General features: G+C 40.7%; 2 protein-coding genes across 3 annotated transcripts; both read right to left on the bottom strand.

Moving 5' to 3' along the window:
* Positions 1-1,663: 1,663 nt before the first annotated feature.
* LOC105946630 (serine/threonine-protein kinase N2-like) lies at positions 1,664-3,203 on the bottom strand (the record flags this gene model as incomplete). The annotated part of the gene is made up of 6 exons (XM_031896196.1): positions 1,664-1,729; positions 1,925-2,067; positions 2,276-2,352; positions 2,516-2,578; positions 2,679-2,855; positions 3,106-3,203. Coding segments are annotated over 6 exons (624 nt in total), but the record flags the coding sequence as incomplete, so codon positions are not given.
* On the bottom strand, positions 3,145-4,224 carry LOC105946628. Of its 2 annotated transcripts, XM_031896650.1 has the most exons (4): positions 4,169-4,224; positions 3,818-3,933; positions 3,621-3,688; positions 3,145-3,354 (listed from the first exon to the last, which is right to left on the bottom strand). In XM_031896650.1, the coding sequence occupies exons 1-4, from the start codon at positions 4,182-4,184 to the stop codon at positions 3,255-3,257; spliced, it is 300 nt and encodes a 99-aa protein (XP_031752510.1). In that variant the 5' UTR covers positions 4,185-4,224; the 3' UTR covers positions 3,145-3,254. The 2 variants fall into 2 exon arrangements, with proteins under 2 accessions (XP_031752510.1, XP_031752509.1); XM_031896649.1 differs by lacking the exon at positions 4,169-4,224 and having other exon boundaries at positions 3,818-4,006.
* Positions 4,225-19,052: the final 14,828 nt, after the last annotated feature.

Genomic DNA, 19,052 nt, shown 5'->3' with positions numbered 1-19,052 from the left:
AAGGAAATAAAAACAAGGTGAGGTAGTGACAACTGTTGGTTTGTTTCTTACCGAGGTAAGATTTTACCTGATTTTACCTGATTTTACTTGCCTGTTTGTCACAAACCACAAGCAGGGGGTCTTGGCCTGCTCTTCTATAACAGCTACCTTTGGCTTTGGGCCTGAATCACAGCTACTCGGGGGCTGCCAGGTCTTACTGCACGAGAATCCAGAGACTCTCTGGCAAGGGTGCCAAACGTCAACTGTAGAGAAGGAGCCGCTACGGACAGAATGTATTGTGGGGCAAACTGAACCAAGCACCTAGTTATCTGCTTACATAGAACAGAGGTAACCTGCAGGGTGCTGGTTCAAATCCAGGCAGGATGTTACAGTGTCAGCTGTTTGTGTGAAAATACACTGTTTGTTTCTCACCTTACACTAAAACTTACTTGTCTGTTATACAGGTGAGGTTTTAGAATATTCTACAAAGTGTGAGAAGACTATTCCTATATTAGCCTAATCAGTCAGAGATTACTGAGGTGGGACACCTGAGCATCACTTTATATGAATGGACTTCGTATATGGATATGGACTGGCCCTCCACCCTCCCCATCTATTCCGTCTACTTATCAGATGTTCATTCAGGTGTTATTGTTGTTCTTTCAGAATCCTCTGAATGCCTCTTGCAGCTCTGATGGAATCCTTGCAGCAGTTGGTGGCAGTGCTGGAGCTTGGCATCCAGGGTTCTCTTGGCTCTCCAGGTCTTCGTTGCCCAGTACATATGGAGCCGTAATCCTTCTCTGCAACAGATGGTCCCAGTCCATATCCTAAAAGATAGGTGATATTTCACAATGAGTATCTGGTCCAAAAAGTACGGAAAAGTAAAGCTACAATTACATTAAACATGAAGAATTTATCAATATTCATTAGTGCTTTTCTGTCTGTAAATCAAAAGGAATGGAATAGAAACTTACTTTAAAGAAGGGGTGCTCTTTAATCATTTCAGCCCCGGCGTCACCCGAACCGAGGCGAAATTCAGGATCTTTCTCTAACAGCTACAAAAAACAAATCAAACATTGTTGTGAAATCATTAATGTTTTAATTCTTATGTCGATTTTATTATTCTAATGGGAATGTATCCACCCAGGAATACAAGCAATTTCCCAGTCCCATAGAGAAAGTAACCATATGCATATGTAACGGATCTGCTTGGATGGCCTTACAATTAAGCTCATATATTTACAACTATTAACTGCTTCTATGAACCAGAGATTAAGTTGTGTATTTAGGGGACAAGCCATTATCAGTAACACATCAGTACCCACTGCTTCTGACATTGACAGCCTGTCCCTTTGGGATAGAAGGGGCTCACTCGGGTAATACATATTGTAAAGTTCAGTGAAAGCCTGAAACTGCCACTAAAAGACACTAAAGGCCATATGTTATATCATGCTAATAATAATAACTATACAACATGTATGGCCCTTAGTATAACAAGTGACTAAAGGCACATGATACTGCTTTGCTGGGGCCAACTTACTTTTTGTATTAGAGTGGAGGCATCCTCTGATAGGTCTTCGGGCAGCTCGATGTCATCATAAAGGATGCTACTCATTTGCTCAACCGGATCCTTGTTGTTGAATGGTAACTGAGAAAGTGAATAATTATTCCTATAGCGAAACAACTAATAGATTTGTTGCAATATCAGCTTAGTGCAGGCTCTGTACTGAACTACATCTCTCATGTGCAGCTGGTAAAGATCAGCCAAACATAGAAATATTCATGCTATGTTATTTCTGAGAGTATAGGAAGTTATGCTTGTAAATATGGAGATTATAATATGTATTATACTTAATCATATTATTACACTATGTTTAGTCACATTATAAAACGCCAATGGCAATGATTCCCCAATGTAAGTTGAAAATATAGGAATTGTGCTTACCTCATACAGGAGCATGATGTAAACAGTAATTCCTAGGGCCCACCAGTCAGCGGACATGCCGTATCCAAGTTTCAGATAGATCTCAGGGGCCATGTATGTTCTTGTTCCGCACACGGTGTTCGTGCGGTCGCTGTATCCAAATCCTTAAACACAAAAAACACTGTGAGGAAACTGCAGACCTGGGACCCTAATGTTAAGTAATGAGAAACTTTTCTTAACTGCTTGCTTCCAAACTACACACCCACTCAGATCTGTTTATGCCACTTACATATAACACTATATCTAAATGTAATAATACCTAATAATCTGATCTTATCCCCTGTATGCTCCAGAATTATAAGCAACACTTACTGTCTTTGCTGAGGCCGAAGTCTACGATCTTAAGGTAGCCATCCCGGTCCAACAGCAAATTCTCCAGCTTTAGATCTCTGAATTAAAACCAAGTCAATAGTTTAGTAGTTATACATATATAATCCTTATAATAACATCAAGCAAATTATTACAGTGCTATAGGCTAAATTAGCAGTGTTCTTAGTAGTGTTACCAGTTTCATCTGGAAATAAAGATGATCTTAGTGTTATTAATGCTTACCTATGGACAATGCCAAGCTGATGTAATGCCTCCAGGCCAAGGACAACGCATGCGGTGTAAAACCTGAATAGAGAAAAAAATAATATTCAGTTAGTTTAATATTTTTTTTTTTTATATATAAGATAATATGTGTGAGAATTAAGGTGATTCCCATTCTACTTACATGACGTCCGGTTCTTCTAGTTCCACTGATCTTATGAAGTCAAACATGTCACCTCCAGGTAGATATTCCATGACGTAGAACAGGTGAGACTCCGTCTGGAAGGTTCCATGTAATGACACTAGGAACGGGTGGTTAGAAGAACTTACCGTCTGGAGGATTTCCTTCTCATGGAAGACACTGTGGGGAAAATCATTCCATTATCACCATGTGAGGCCCACACAAGGGAACATTACACTGACCCTTTACCCTTATGAACAGACACAGGGCAATACAGAAGATAATAACCAAATGCAAATGATTTAAAGGAATGTGAGGTAAAAACAGATACTAAATATAAAAAGAGAAAACTGTCCTACATATAAAGCTGAATATAACAAGAAAAGATGACACAGATATGACCAATATTAATCTCTCCCCTATCACTGACCTGTCCAAATTGCCCTTTTCCAAAACGTGTTCTTTTTTCAGGGCCTTGATGGCATATAGCACTTCGGTGTTCTTGTGCTCGGCTAGGAATACCTGGAGTCAGAAGACAGAAAGTTTAATCACTCTGGGTAAATCAGTAGTAACTAAAACCTAATTGTGCAATGAGTCGCTCACCTTCCCAAATCCTCCTTCTCCCAACACTTGACCCAGGTTGAATTGATCAAGTGAGGGAGATCCAGGCTCAACAGGGCTGAAAAATAAAATAAAGAAAATGTAATATATGTTTTGTTCATGTTTACAGACAACAATAATCTAATATGCAGTTTATTTGGTGACTTTTTGTAGCATCCAATCACCAGAGGGTATTGGCCAGTTATTGATAACCCCTCAATGAGAAGGGAACTATAATAGAATCAAGCTTTACAAACAGTGCAAATTAGGCAATATTAATATTTTAATATATAAGCAACTTACAATTCTAAACCAAAACAAGAGAATATGCCCCAAATCAGATACCTGGTAGATGGTCCTTCTGCGCCCTGTATTTTATTGGCAACATCTGAGCCAAATTCAGAGATGTTGAGCTGCAAACAAAGGACAAATGAGTATTATGCGCAGAATAAACATTGCATGAATTTCATATGTGCACCACTGAGAATGAATGAGAACCCCGAAGCAAAGAATAAAGAATAATATCTGTAGAATCTACTTACTTCTGATGGAAGACTGGAAGAGGTGGAATTATCTTCCTTTGGCTCAGACTCTTGCTCCTGATTGGGAACAATGTGTCCGCTGTTATTGGACGTGCCAGCATCACAATCAGGAGCTTCTGAAATGAAAGCAGAAATGGAACAATATAGTCTCAACATGATGATACAGTTTATTACAATATAACAATATTAGACCTACACTTTATAAAAAAGTATAAATACTCTCCTCTATAAATATATAAGTATCCTATTGTAATGAAACATAAATGTCCATACAATTCACATAAATGCACTATGAATAATATGAGTAACCATATCATAAATTTCAAGGTGTCAGTGTACGATCCAACTTACCCAATAAAAATGGCATCGCTGGTGGCTCGTATGGTGGTACATATTTATTTGCTTTCACGCAAATTTTCACCAGGGCCTCTGAAGTAATAACTACCCCAGGGACCTCCACCTTGGCATCCTACAGAGGTAAAGCATAGTAAGAATCCAACAATTACATGTGTGTGTTTGTATATATTTCACACCCATACAATGTACTTACGAATGAAAGCCAGTTGAAATTGGTGGGGCTGGCTGTATCCCTGGGGATAGTCTCTGCTGGCTCAGCCTCAGGCTCATGAAGAGGACTGGCCCCTCCGATGTTGTGGGAAGAGCCAGGGTCCTCTTCATACCCAGCAGGAAGTGGAGATTCTACAAGAATAAAAACACACAGATGTCATTATTACCTGGCAGTGGGGTCCTTATCAGAACTAAAATTGGTTTCCCAGATGTGAAACTTTAATTTTGGAAATTAAAATGTGCTTTTTAATATTGATCACACTTACCTAGGAATGATGGCTGTGCCAGGTGGTCGGGCAGCTCTAAGGTGGCAGTAAACTCCACCAAAGAGTCACGCACATCGGTGATCTCTAGAATCTCCACAAAAGCATTTTCATGCTTAATAGAAAGAACTGAGTTCTGTAGAAAGAAAAAATTAAGTTGTAATATTTTTTATAAGCACACTCCCCCACCAGTTCAGATGATTGTTTCTCATATATTCATTGGGGTCAAAAATATTCTGCCATTATACTGCAAAATCCTGGGTATGAAAAAATGTATTTTGTGGCCATTAATTAAGGATGAAAGTGCCAATTGCGTAGGATTTGTTGTATCAGTATAACGTGTGTGTGTAATTATCTGTCTCATATATGTAAGTAGAGCTCCATGGGCCAAGGTGTTTGATCCTGGCCTTCCATCCATTTTGCCCTGAACTCTCACACCCTCCCATGCCAGTGCCGCCATATTCTTTATCCCAGGTAAAAGGACAAAAGGAAACGTGAGCAACCTTACCTCAACTTTGCTTTTCTTGCAACCCATCACTGTATCTCCTGTAATAGAGAAGAGAGATTGGTATCTTTCACAGCTAATATGGAGGCAAAATAAAAGCTGCAGAATACGGACAGGGCATGACCATAATGTCTCTTTAAATTCTCCTAAATGCTTGACCTATCACATACTAGTGTGTGTTTAGCCAGTATTGGAATAGGCCTCCTAGGGCCCAGTGGGGGAACCTGATATCAACAGCTCACACTCAAATATTAGCTATAAATACTGCTATATGTTATGAGTTATGCAGAAAATAAGAAAGGGCTGATGGGAATTGTTCTTGGCTGAAGCCCACTGGGAATTGCTCTTATACTGAGGCCGGTCTAACCATCTCTATTGTGTGGGGTCCAGAAAGGGCATTGGTTGACTTAGTGCAGGTGTATGAGAAAATACACATTAGCAGCAACTATGGCCCCGCTATAAAGTGACAGACACACAGACAAAAAACAGATCAAAGTGATACTGATAGATCCCTATTAGATCCATAATAACTGTAGTCAAACCAAAGCCCAGATATATCCCATTTTCCTGTATTTGTAGTTTCAAGTTTATTGTCATATACAAATAACAATGAAGCATCATTACTATAATGAAATTTATTTTGACCCGTGTTCTACCCAACTTTACATAGACAAAAAAAAAAAAATACAAATATTAAATATAATAAAAAGGTAGGAGAAGCCAAAGGGAAACTGTTGATATGGTGTAAAAGTACCAATGACATAACTTGGTATGTAAGGTTTATTGGTTTCCATTTGGGCTCCAACCTGTGGCCCTGCAGCGGATTTCCAGCTCCCAGATGGTGATATTGGCTTACACATTATAATAAATATGCCCCTGAGTGTAGGTGTGTGAGAAAATACACATTATCAGCGCACTTGTTGCCCTGTAGCTGTTACTAAACTACAACTCCCATCATCATCCAACAGAGTTTGGCAGTTGGCAAGACACCCTCCTAAATGAGTATAGAATATGGCAACTGCCACTTCAAAAGAACAGACACAACTAATCAAAGTCATACTGACAGATCCCTACACATTTGTGTTGCTATATTTTAATATTTCCATCCATGAAGCTGCTGCCCAACTGCCATTAACTGCCATCCTGGCTCTTTAGCACTGTCAGTGGCACAGGGAATGTGCAGAAATCTCTGCCTGCTGCTAAATAAATAATGCTACAAGATGTGCAATTCCTCCCTATTTATAAATGATAACCATAAAGCTGTAATATTTAGCTGAAAAATGTACTTACAGAGAGAGCAGGTAACAAGCTGCAATCACTAGTAATAATGCTAAGCATCTGACAGGAGGCAGCCAATCACTTGAGGCTAAAGCAGGCTTAAGGGCGGGACAATGCACCTGATTGGTTGAAGACACTGTTTACATCTGCGTTACCCCAAAACAACATGTCACAGCTGCAACAGCCAGGCATAGGTTTAGTAATAAACAGTTGGGTTTGTGCCAGAAAACTTTTATTGTGATACAGATACATCCCTATAATATCTATAATAACTGTAGTCTCACCAAGCCCAGATATATCCCATGCTCCTGTATTTGTAAGAGAAACCAAAGGGAAACTGTTGATATGGTGTAAAAGTACCAATGACATAACTTTAGATTTTGAAATTATTGTAAGATTTATTGGTTTCCATTTGGGCTCCCATAATCCCCAAATAGACTTGTGCTGCAAGCTGAACATTTCTGCCTCTGCACAGTCACAGACACAGAGATCCAAAGCAAAATATATATTACATAGGAGTTGCCCCAGCACTCTTCTCTTCAGTGAAAATAGGGATCTCGGTGCACGCTCCTGTAGGTTACGCTGTCTCATTTCCAATATATATAAATTAGTAAACCAATGAAGCAGCACTCAAATCATGCAAAATTAGTGTATTTAAAATCAATACATCGCAAGCTGCGTGCCCTTTATCAAGCTTTAGATACATAGCACACAAATTTACAGCTACCCTATAACACATGGTCTTACTGCTCTAAATAAGATCTGTTGGTCTTGGTAATGTTTAACATGGATAGGGAACTGGCTATGGGATCATGTGCAGAGGGCGGTGGTTAATGGTAAGTTCCCCACCTGGAGTAGAGTTCTTAGTGGGGGGCCAGAGGGTTCTGCATTAGGTCCATTTATTCAGTTTATTCAGTAATAACTTGGGGGTTGGCATTGTAAACAATACTAGAAAATTAAGGGACATGTCTAGAAAGTCCAGCTGGAAGAGCTTCATTTATTACAATATAGTTTAAATGCAATCAGGATGGCCTTGCAACATGCATTTTTAATAAATGTCCCTGAATTTTCAAGTGATCTGGCAGCCCTACAGTAGATTCCATCCAGGATGTGGCATCTTTGCAGGGGGAACTGGACAAACTGGGTGGCTAAATAGCAGATGAGATTGAATACTGATATATGCAAGTCACCTATACCCTTAATTGGACTAATGGCCTGGGTTACTTGTGGATAATAGGCCGAGCAGAACCAAGCAATTCCTTTCAGCAGCAGTTAGCAGTCAGCAATACAGTTGGGCTCATATACAATGCCCCACACAGTGTGCAGAAAAAGTCCACAATTTGCCATTTTTGTACTTTGTCTACTGCTTGGGCCATTGTGCAGTGAAATAGTTGCTGAAGAATGTGCCTTAAGGAGCAAACTTTAATGATGTTACAACAGACAACAAATTGCTGCGGATATTTAAGAATGGAATTTAGAATTTTATTGTTTCTTTTCTGTTTGTAAAGCAGGTACCTAAAGTGACATTAATTAACACTTAAGTTGCGGTGAGGGCAAAATGCATAAAATTCCACCCCACTTGGAACGCAAGTTAAAGTGCTGGTAACTCAAAAGCTGCCAAGTGGTTTCTGTTTCTTACTCTCCTCCCTGGCTGTGGGCAGTATATTTCCCAATACACGTAGGCAGCCCTTTCCCTCTTTAGATTTGATAATGTTTAAAAATGAAATTACTCATTTGCAAAAAGTGGCAAAGATGATGAATCAAGGTGCCATGTTTTGTGCATTTCAGACCTTGCTCCAATGCAATTTGCTCTTAGCTCCCAGACGTGCAACTTTGTGTGCTCCCAGAATGGAGTGTAAGGATTCCTGCCTTTCCCTGTAAGTGGCTCCACCGCCATTAGGCGGCGCTAGATACAAAAGGGCTGGTGTGAGTGGGCGACAGTATGGCACTCCCAAGCTTAAGTTGTGTTTGGATGGAGTTCCCCTTTAATCCAGTGCGGCTGCCGGAAGTGTTGGGAGCAAGGGCTCCTACTATTGTGCCCTCTTGTCTGCAAGGGAAAATTGATTTTACCTACGACTACAGTTGACTAAAACACACAAAGCCAAAGGCTAAAGGTTACTCCCATAGGCAGTGCTGTAATGCTGCAGTGTAGAAAAGACGGGTCTATCCCTGTACCATACTGCTGCTAAAAAACAAGCTACTGGGAAACCCTGCAGACAGACAAGAGCCGAGGCAAAGCCATGTGTGACCCAGCTGCTATGTTACATTTATCTCCTTCCCGTGTGTCGGCTTTAGCCTGAGATAAATTGTCTCTGTTTCCACTTGGTCAATCAACAGAAGTTTGCATGTTGCGCCGCTCCAATCAGTCCTCCTGTGCCCCCATTCTAAATGCTAATCAGCTACTGCAAAAAATGCAATTCAGCCCATTTCCAACCACGTTGCACATTGAAACATTCAAACTGATGAGGCCAAATGCAGATTTTCCCTGCTACGTTGGAAGTCATTTCGCAAACAGCCATGTAAATAGCTTTAGAATTGCTATGTAATTCCACTTACACCAGAAAACATGGATGAAGAGCGATAGCGGATCCTGTGTGATATGACAAATTATGAATAGACTTAATCTCTTAACTCTTTGTGGGGCCACTTCTTCTACTACCTATTACTGAATCCGTTATTGGTAAAGTGTCCTATAGACCATAATGTAGGTGGATTTGAATGAAGGACTAGGGAAGGTGAGCCTCTACAAACCAAGCCAACACCAATAAATATTATACATGAAGTTGGCACTGTATTTATCCTGTTGTGTTCCTGGGAGGTATTATATATACTGATAATGCATGTGTCCTATGTTGTGTTCATGGAAGTGTTGTATATAGAATTAGTAATGCGTGCATGCTATAAGGAGTTCTGGGGTTAATATGTAGGAAACTGGCACTGCATTGATGTTGCTATGTTCTCTCTGACTTGCCATTTGTTCTTGAGTATTAAACACTTGAGATCGGCACTAAATTCTTTTCTGTTGTGTGTTCTCGGGCAGCATATAAGGTTTTGTCTGAATCTGATTACATTGAAGGGTTCCAAAAAGCAAAGTAGAGCAGCAGGGTTGGTGGATAATATTCCTACAGCAGTGTCGAGTGCCATCTTTTGCCTCTTCAGGTCCTCTTCCGAGCATGTACAGTGTCACTGACACTCAAATAATGGTCAAGAAGATCCAAGATCAAGAGCTGCTACAGCTCAGTGTATAAAACTAAACATTTATACACAGCATTTCTAGCTATATTCTTATGTCTATATGACATTTGTTCACCTTTAAAGGAGAAGGAAAAGCTAAGTCACCTGGGGGTGCCAAAATGTTAGGCACCCCCAAGTGACTTGAATCGCTTACCTTCTACCCCGGGCTGGTGCCCCTGTACGGAGAGAACAGCACCAGCCCGGGGCAGCAGCGATCGCTTCGTCCTTCACTGAGCGCGCATGCGCAGTAGAGTGAAAAGCCGAACTTTAACAGAGAAGTCACTCACTCTGCGCATGCACCGGACTCGGAGTCACAGCGAAACAAAGGCAGAAGGAGAAAGTGCATCGCCCCAGGTGCCCCGGGCTGGTGCAGTTTTCTTCTTATAGGGCACTTGGGGGTCACTTGGGGGTGCTCAACATTTTAGCACCCCAAGTGACTTAGCCTTTCCTTCCCCTTTAAAGTGTGCAATGTTACTGTTGTCCACACTGTGCTAGAGATAATGTCAGTAGAGAACACATGTGAATGGGTCTGTGTCAGAAAGCCTGAGGGTGTGATGGACTGACAACAGGTGAATTGAAGTTAAAAAGGAGAGGTGCATCCTTCCTGCCAGGTACAGACAGATCTGCACTTATCCTACCTGCGGGGAGCAGGACTTACGTAGCGCATCTTGTTAGCTTCCCATTGCAGCCTCAGTAGGTTTTCAGCTCAAATCCCCAGGACTCAGGTGAGATTGTTAGAGGTTCTTTTGTAGATAACACTCACCTTCTAGAATGCTTCTATGAATCTAGAACATAGGGCAGTGGCATAACTGCAGAATTCAGCAGAGCAAGCAGAGGGAGATACTGTATAACTTATTTAGTGCTTTCTTAGGCATTACATGGAAAAGTGCAGTATATTTATATAATGGACAGAGACATTTGGCATTAGAAGGGAACAGGATTAGGGCTGTGACAGATGGGGATATGCCGGTGGGATGGCATACGTGGTGCAGCGATTTGCCGAAATCCCCAACGTTGCCTAGAGATGAAACTGGCGTATGCTATCCCACTGGCGATTTACATTCTAGCCAGTGGGATGGCATATTGGGGAGATTAGTCACCCGTGACAAGGGAGATTTGTTGCACAGCGACTAATCTCCCCGTCTGCCACGGCCCTTACACAATGGCTTTATGGAAGTAAGGAGCATTTGGGACATCCAGGAGACAGAAAATTTGCCCAAGTATTTGTAGAAATGAATCTCTTGGGGCAATGCAATGAAAGGGGCAAATATGCAACCAGTCTAGCATCCCATATCAGCCAAGTAGATGTTTGCTGTTAAACACGTGATCAGGAAATGCACCCTGCTGATTGGTTGCTTTTGTTTACTAAACTTGGTGCAAACATTGGTACAAATGGCACTTTTATACTAATTGCTTGTTTCCTAAATGCCTGTTGCAGTGTGGTTTATAGTTCAGGTTTTCAACATTTTCTCACTGGAGAAAAGGTGAATCAAGATTGTTCATGAGTCATTCTGACAGAGCCACAGGCTACTAATTGGTGCATTATTTATAAATACACCCATAAGGACTGCATATATATATTTTTGGTCTAAAACAGCAGCCTTGGTGGGAACTTGGCAACCCCCTCAGGCTAGGACAGCTCACTTATTTATCTAACCATACTCAAATACATAAGCCAACCCATGATGAAGATATTATGGGTCATTTGCTATGGCAGAAGTGCAAGAGCACAAAGGGAGCTTGCCCAATGAGCTGCTCAACAAAGTATTGATGAATATAAGGCTTTTTACATTTATTTGTACATTACACAGGATTAGTTCCTGCATGCTGTCTGTAAGCTTTGGAGAAGTTGTTACATCAATGTTTAGTCCCTCCATCCATGCCAGGATTTCAAATGATGCAGCTGATCTTCAGCATATAAAGCTGGCTATACACGCACCGATAATATTGTACGAAACCTCGTTTTGTTTTGTACGATATTCGGTGCGTGTATGGCAAGTCGGCGAGTCAACCGATATCGCAGGAAGCTGCTGATATCGGTCGACTCGCCGATCGGGCGCCATAGAAGGCGCCTGACCAAAATCTGCCTTCAGCGCTGAATCGGCAGAAGGAGGTAGAAAGCCTATTGTTTCTACCTCCTTATCTGCCGTTTCAGCCCTGATCGGTTTGTGGCTGATCGCAAATCACCACGTGTGTGGCCACCTTAACAAGGATGTTTATTCATACCTTTTGAAGGAACAGATTACAGTGATAGGTAAGTTGGGCATTTCTGTGTCGGGTCAGGTTCTTTAACAAATTTTGGCTTGGAAGCCAGAATTCCCCTTTAATAAAACATATTACCATAGTTTATTCTGCCTTATCTTTATTTATCCTCATATCTGTATTTACAGTAAATAACACAAATAACTTCAAACAAGGCAAACAAATCCACAGATCCTCATTAGTAATACCATAATGTAGCCTTTTTTTTAGGAAGAATGGTGGAAATGCTGCTCAGTTACAAAGCTGCAACTCCTGAATGAGTATCGCTCATATTATAAAATATATATTCTTATAATGTCAATATATAAATTTTGTTCTTCATTAGCTATTAGCTCATTGAAAAACTTGCAGTGTGGTTCTATGAGTTGAAATGTACAGCAGCTTATGGGTTACCTGACTGGGAATGGAAAGCAATGCTGAATTTAGTTGCAGATGGGTGGCATGTCGTCCCTTAAGTCCTGCCGCCCTAGGCCTAGGCCTTTGTGGCTTTGCTGCGCACTCCCCATAGAGTTCTTTTCAAGCCCCCCCCCCCACCAAAACCATCTTCTGCTGCCTATGCTTTACACCAGTTCTGATCCTTGGTTTGTATTGATCACCTATGGCACCCTCCGGTGGGGGAAACAATTGTTGGATGGAAGGTGCCCTTCATGGTCAACCACCAGGCCTGCAATGGTGATGATAGATGCCTATACCTTGTATAGAAGATTAGGGAAGGGGCAGCTTTTATGAAACCTGCTGCTGAAACATCCAGACATGAATAAGTTTATAGGGAATCAGCAATTAGCTGACACAGCAAAACAAAGCCAAGTGCTACACAAGAAATGAACACAGGATAAAGACTCTGGGTACCAAGCTCAAGGAGTTGTAAGCAGACCCTCATAGGAGCATTATTTAATACTATGCTTAAAATATCATTATAAAGGCTGCATGCAAATGTGTGGGGATGTTTCTAGATACTTGTGAAGATTCCTGTGACTTGGGCACTTACTAACTGAATAGACTCTATCTAATATTACTAATGCTCTGGGTAGGTCTAAAGCTAGTGTGACTTTGAAAGGTTCTCAAGGGCCACATTGATGCTTCCAGTATCCCAAATAAAAAACAAAACTTTATCCAATCTCCTGTGTTTAAGGAATAAGAAGTGAGCCAGTTGGGACCAGATAGCACTCAGTGTCAGGGAAGCAACACAAATGGTTTTGGGCTTCTGCACATTTATAATAAATACAGAGAACTCTGTAACTGTAAGGACTACACCAGACCTATGTATGAACCTATAAACACCATCCCGTGGCGCACCATTAGTTACTGTACTGCAGCTCCGCTATATAAGTGAGCTAATGAGGGCTTGAGTTCAGCCACCACTAAAGGGACACAAGGGAAACCCCATAATAGACACTTCCTGATTGTGTATAAGTGCATGTTTGCTTTGCAAAATACTCTACTGGGCCCTTTGCTGCTCACCGACCAACTACTAGTTCTGCACTTTATTTCAACAAAACCCTTTATAATAACAAATGCAATGTGCACTTGTGCAAAGTCTGGGAAGATAATAATGCAATGGACAGCAGATCTGTGGGAGGGATCTGAGGGGAGGCTTTCTTTCCTCTTGATCTTGTTCCGGGACCCCGAGCCCAGCTGCACAAGTTACATTGCTTCTTCTTCTGCAAGTCTGAATCCACGAGTGGAGCAAATATCCCAGAGCAGATAGGGACACATGCATTCGGCCGGGCTTCCTTACATTATCATATCTAGAAAGAAGAGATACAAGGAAGTTACATAAGGAGCAATATCCGTTTATTACAGGGGGAACACAAAGAGGCAATGCTATTATTTTTAGAGCACTGTGCAACTTTATCCAAGCAATGGGCCAGCTGTTCCATATGTTCCTAGGCTACATTATATTAAAGTGATTGTAAGTTTTATTAAGTAGGACCCTCTTTACCTCCTGTATAGGTTAGTTTTGCTTTATTTGATACTGTACAGCATTGCAGGATATAATCGTTAATAATAAAATGATAATGCCATACAAGAAAGCCTATGAATCCCATGAGACTCAGGGTTATAATGTATTGTCAGGTTGTGAACTCCGCTTGGTGAAACTTCTGTCCTTTATAAATAAAAAAAGTAGCCTAATCTAAGGAAGACATTTTAAAATGCAAGTTCTGGTTAGTAAATATGCAAGACCCTACTGTTTGACATAGCAGCATGAGTACAATGAATGCAGTAACAGAAGCAGAAATTCTCTATCAAAGTGCAGTTTATTCAGAACACAACATGTTTGTATCACAATGATTGGTTCAAAAACAATGCTGAGTCAATCTGGACCCTAAAACCCTTAGGCATTGAATGTAAAGCAGCAGCTACGTGAATGTTTTCTCGTCTCATGGAAGAATGGAGCAGCAGAACAGTACGGTTACTCAATAAAGGTTAGGGGGAATCACAGACAAGATCCCTCTGCAGAACAGTAAATGTTAGGGCTCCCTGGCATTACATAGAGGTAACAATATTATCCCAAAGGAGTTAGCGCTCAAAAAACCACCACTTCAGTGTAAAATCAATTTAATTTTATTAAAAAACCACATCAGTGCATTCAAATATGTGTAGCATCAAATCTAGCAAACATATTCAATAATTCACATAGACCTTAAAATGATAATATCTACTTAATTCTATATACAGGAGAAGGACGCATTGATCAAAAGTTCATTAAGTGCAATAAATAAAAGATGATGGATTCCTAAAAATAATTTACACTTAAATACCCAATTCCTTGATATAACAACAATTAGATGGATTGAAAAAGAAGTTCATAGATAGAACCTATACATACAAATTAAAAACAAATAACCCTATGAGTAAGAATGGTTGGAGTTTCCATCGCCCCTGATGGGCGTCTACCTAAAATAGTAAATTCAAACTATAAAAACATGTGGAAATAATACCCTACAGGGATATTTAGATGGCGTGATGTTCACAAAGCACAGTGCCTTTTATTCCCCAACGAACACCCACTTAATGTATGAGAGTATGGAGGCAGAAAGGAAGTCTAACTTAGAGCACATGCGCAGCTAGATACACTGTGTTAACTGAACGATGATCTATTAAGAGAACTCGTGTTGCTATAAACTTTACAAACAACGTAGGTATGAAATAAAAGGATTAGTCCCTACAGGGGCTTAGTATACTGTATGCACATCCCCCTTGTCCCGGCCGGGAACTTACTTGGGTAAGGCAGAGAGAGGCACAGGCTATCAGTAACGGCTTCGTGCCATTCACTTCCTTCCGGTGACGTCACCGGTATGGGCCGAATCCTCCAGTACGGATCCTCTCAAGTGCCAACAGTCGACACGTTTCGCGCTCATGCGCTTCTTCACAGACTACTTTGCCCCTGTGGACCAACTCCCCCTATTTATACCCAGCTATACTCCACATCAGTGCCTAGTTAACCCGTTATTAGCCTCTAGATGTCATTTCCACTCTTTCTGCTACATTCAGTAGCAGAATTAGACTTATTCAGATACATCATATCAAAACTTACTTAAAATATAAAATAAAACATTATATTAAAAAGAGGAAGAAAAAAAAAAAAAAAAACAATTTCTTTTATCCCTTCTTACTTAATCTATTTTCTTATATCTCTATACTACTCCCTCTCCTCCTTATAGTAGTAGTACTCCTCTGGGTTTCCCTACCTACCAAACTTTCCTACTACAACACAATCAAACAGATAACCCAATACTACTTTTTACTGAACTGTTATTAGGTATTGGCCATCCTTTTCTATATTTCCTTCCCCTTTTTTTCCATTACATTATGTTAAAACCAGAAAAACACTCATGGGAATTACACTATATCGCCAGCTATCCTATAAAAAACAACACACATGGGCTAGCAGCGAAGACTCAAAGTTAATATCAGAACTTACGCTAAAAAGGATCTAATATTCCAATTTTCATTAAAACCTACTGGTTCAAATGTATTTAAAGAAAAAATCCAAAATGATTCTCTTCTATCCAGGGCTAACAATCTATCACCACCTCTAAAATCTACATCCACTTGTTCAATAGCCCAAGCCTTAAGGTGCCTCACAGCGGCATGCACATCCTTAAAATGTTTGTAAAGTGGTATTTCCGAGGAACCCAATCTAATCTTGCGAATATGTTCATACAATCTCATACGAAACGACCTTATAGTTCGTCCCACATATTTCTTACTACAGCTACATTCAACCACATATACCACATACAGTGGTGTGAAAAACTATTTGCCCCCTTCCTGATATATTATTCTTTTGCATGTTTGTCACACTTAAATGTTTCTGCTCATCAAAAACCGTTAACTATTAGTCAAAGATAACATAATTGAACACAAAATGCAGTTTTTAAATGAAGGTTTACGTTATTAAGGGAGAAAAAAAACTCCAAATCTACATGGCCCTGTGTGAAAAAGTGATTGCCCCCCTTGTTAAAAAATAACTTAACTGTGGTTTATCACACCTGAGTTCAATTTCTGTAGTCACCCCCAGGCCTGATTACTGCCACACCTGTTTCAATCAAGAAATCACTTAAATAGGAGCTACCTGACACAGAGAAGTAGACCAAAAGCACCTCAAAAGCTAGACATCATGCCAAGATCCAAAGAAATTCAGGAACAAATGAGAACAAAAGTAATTGAGATCTATCAGTCTGGTAAAGGTTATAAAGCCATTTCTAAAGCTTTGGGACTCCAGCGAACCACAGTGAGAGCCATTATCCACAAGATGGCAAAAACATGGAACAGTGGTGAACCTTCCCAGGAGTGGCCGGCCGACCAAAATTACCCCAAGAGCGCAGAGACAACTCATCCGAGAGGCCACAAAAGACCCCAGGACAACATCTAAAGAACTGCAGGCCTCACTTGCCTCAATTAAGGTCAGTGTTCACGACTCCACCATAAGAAAGAGACTGGGCAAAAACGGCCTGCATGGCAGATTTCCAAGGCGCAAACCACTTTTAAGCAAAAAGAACATTAAGGCTCGTCTCACTTTTGCTAAAAAACATCTCAATGATTGCCAAGACTTTTGGGAAAATACCGCACGCATGCCAACCTCCGGACACTAAACTTTTCCCTTTTTCCTTTGTCTCTATCGTACTACCAAAATAATCTAAAATCGATTCTTTCTTCTTGTTAGGATCTTTTCTATGTTGTCTTAAAACTGTAGGTGCTATAATATCCCTTAAGGTCTTATTTTTCTTATAAATCACAGGTAAACTTTCAGAGAGATTGTTCTTCAAAAAGGGATCATTTAGCAATATGGGCCAGTATCTCTCAAGTAAAGTTAGTATCTCCCTTACTTTACAATGGTACCGCACCACCAAGGCCAACCCGCCATACTCTTTGGATGGCTCATTGACAGTGGATTGGACCACCTCCATTCCCTCTACTTTGTTGATGAAATATTTTTTCTGTTTAGTCTTCACCGGCAGTATAGCTCTCTCCACATGAGTGGCCATTTTAACTTTCGTTTCTCTCCTTGTTTTACCCCTATTAAAATTTTTACTTTTATAATAGTATCTGGAGGACGACATATCTCCTATGCAAACCTCTCTACCACATCCATTCTCAAGAAAAAGATCCAGAGCATCCTTCAACCGGGTATCCAAACCCCTCTCAAGGGAATGGACCCTATCTGGTCTGCTCTAAACGTACTTCCTAATCTGGGAAGAAACACGGAAAAGCTATTACCCGCTACCTTCACAAATTCACTTATAAGATGCTTCCTATCATATATTTTTTCCACAAATCTCTGAAAGAGAAAAATACTCTGTTCCATGAAATCACAATCATTAGTGCAATTTCTGCGTATTCTTGTAAATTGGCTTCTAGGTATATTATTGAGCCAAATGTCTCTATGATGACTACTTTTCAGTATATATGTATTTCTATCGACTTCCTTAAAAAAAGTTCTTGTGCATAATTTTCCATCTTTAACAAAAATTTCCATATCTAAAAATTCTATGCTTACATCACTATATTTAAAGGAGAATTTTAAACCATCATCATTTGGATCTTAAAGAAATCTTCTATAGAAGAGACTCTGGTATCCCAAATTATCAGCAGATCGTCAATATAGCGACGGTAAACATTCAATGCTGGGGAACGGTTAGGGCCCCAAATATGTCTATCTTCCCAGTCTCCTTTTCTCTCTTTTCTTTCTTGACAGTCCTATTGTAGACCTTAAGTATTATATACTATTATTAACCCTTAGAGCGCAGACAAGGTTTCTTTCTACAGAGGTAACAATACCTTATTATAATGCCCCAAGTCAATGACTGAACCAAAAGTCATTTTCTGCAGATAAATATTTCAGACGGGATGTGGGGGGGGGGGGGTGGCCTCCAGAAGCAGGGTTGCCAGTTGGCTACTAATTTAAAGCCCCGCCAAGGTACAAATTTGGGCTAGTTTTGGAGCCCTGTTATATAAAACTACCAAAACCCCAGCATGCAATTATTGACAGAAGCTCTCTTTCTATTGCTCTGTACTGAACTGAGCAGCAAACTACTATAATCTGCATAGACTGGGCACAGAGGGCACGGGAAACAGCCTCCCAGTAACTGGAGAGGGGGCGCAGGGCATGGATAGTGATGTATATGCTTTAAAAAGGCATGTTTTTTACAATTTTTTCCATTGTGCATATTGGGCTATTTTTTGGCTACTTTAAGAGGTTTTGGCGGTTTTGGGCTATTTTAGAACTAACTTTGGCTGGTTTGGAAAAATAAACCTGTCAACCCTGCCCAGATGGGGATCAGAGTAAGATGCAGGCTCCTGAGCTCCGGACCATCGCCTTGCATTTACCCTGAACAGTAGCGCACCTCGGCCCCTGGACTCCCTACTGGTGCCCGCATCTCTGCCCTACCTTGCTGCACACAAAGCAACCGGCGGATGGGGAAAAAAAAGCCGTGAACAGGTTGACTCCCCAAAGCAGACCCATATGTCTTCCAAGATGGCACTTGGCACCCCGCTGCAGACTGGGAAGAGCAGAGGGGATACGTGGCAGCTCACAGGGCCAGAGGGTGAGCACCTACGTTGTACGTGTTGCCGACAGCCAAAGACTGCCACTCAGGACACAGCATTCTCCAATACAGGG

The sequence above is a fragment of the Xenopus tropicalis genome, chromosome 2 (assembly GCF_000004195.4).
Source record: "Xenopus tropicalis strain Nigerian chromosome 2, UCB_Xtro_10.0, whole genome shotgun sequence".
NCBI lineage: Eukaryota > Metazoa > Chordata > Amphibia > Anura > Pipidae > Xenopus > Xenopus tropicalis.
This window is presented reverse-complemented; position numbering and strand designations above follow the sequence as displayed.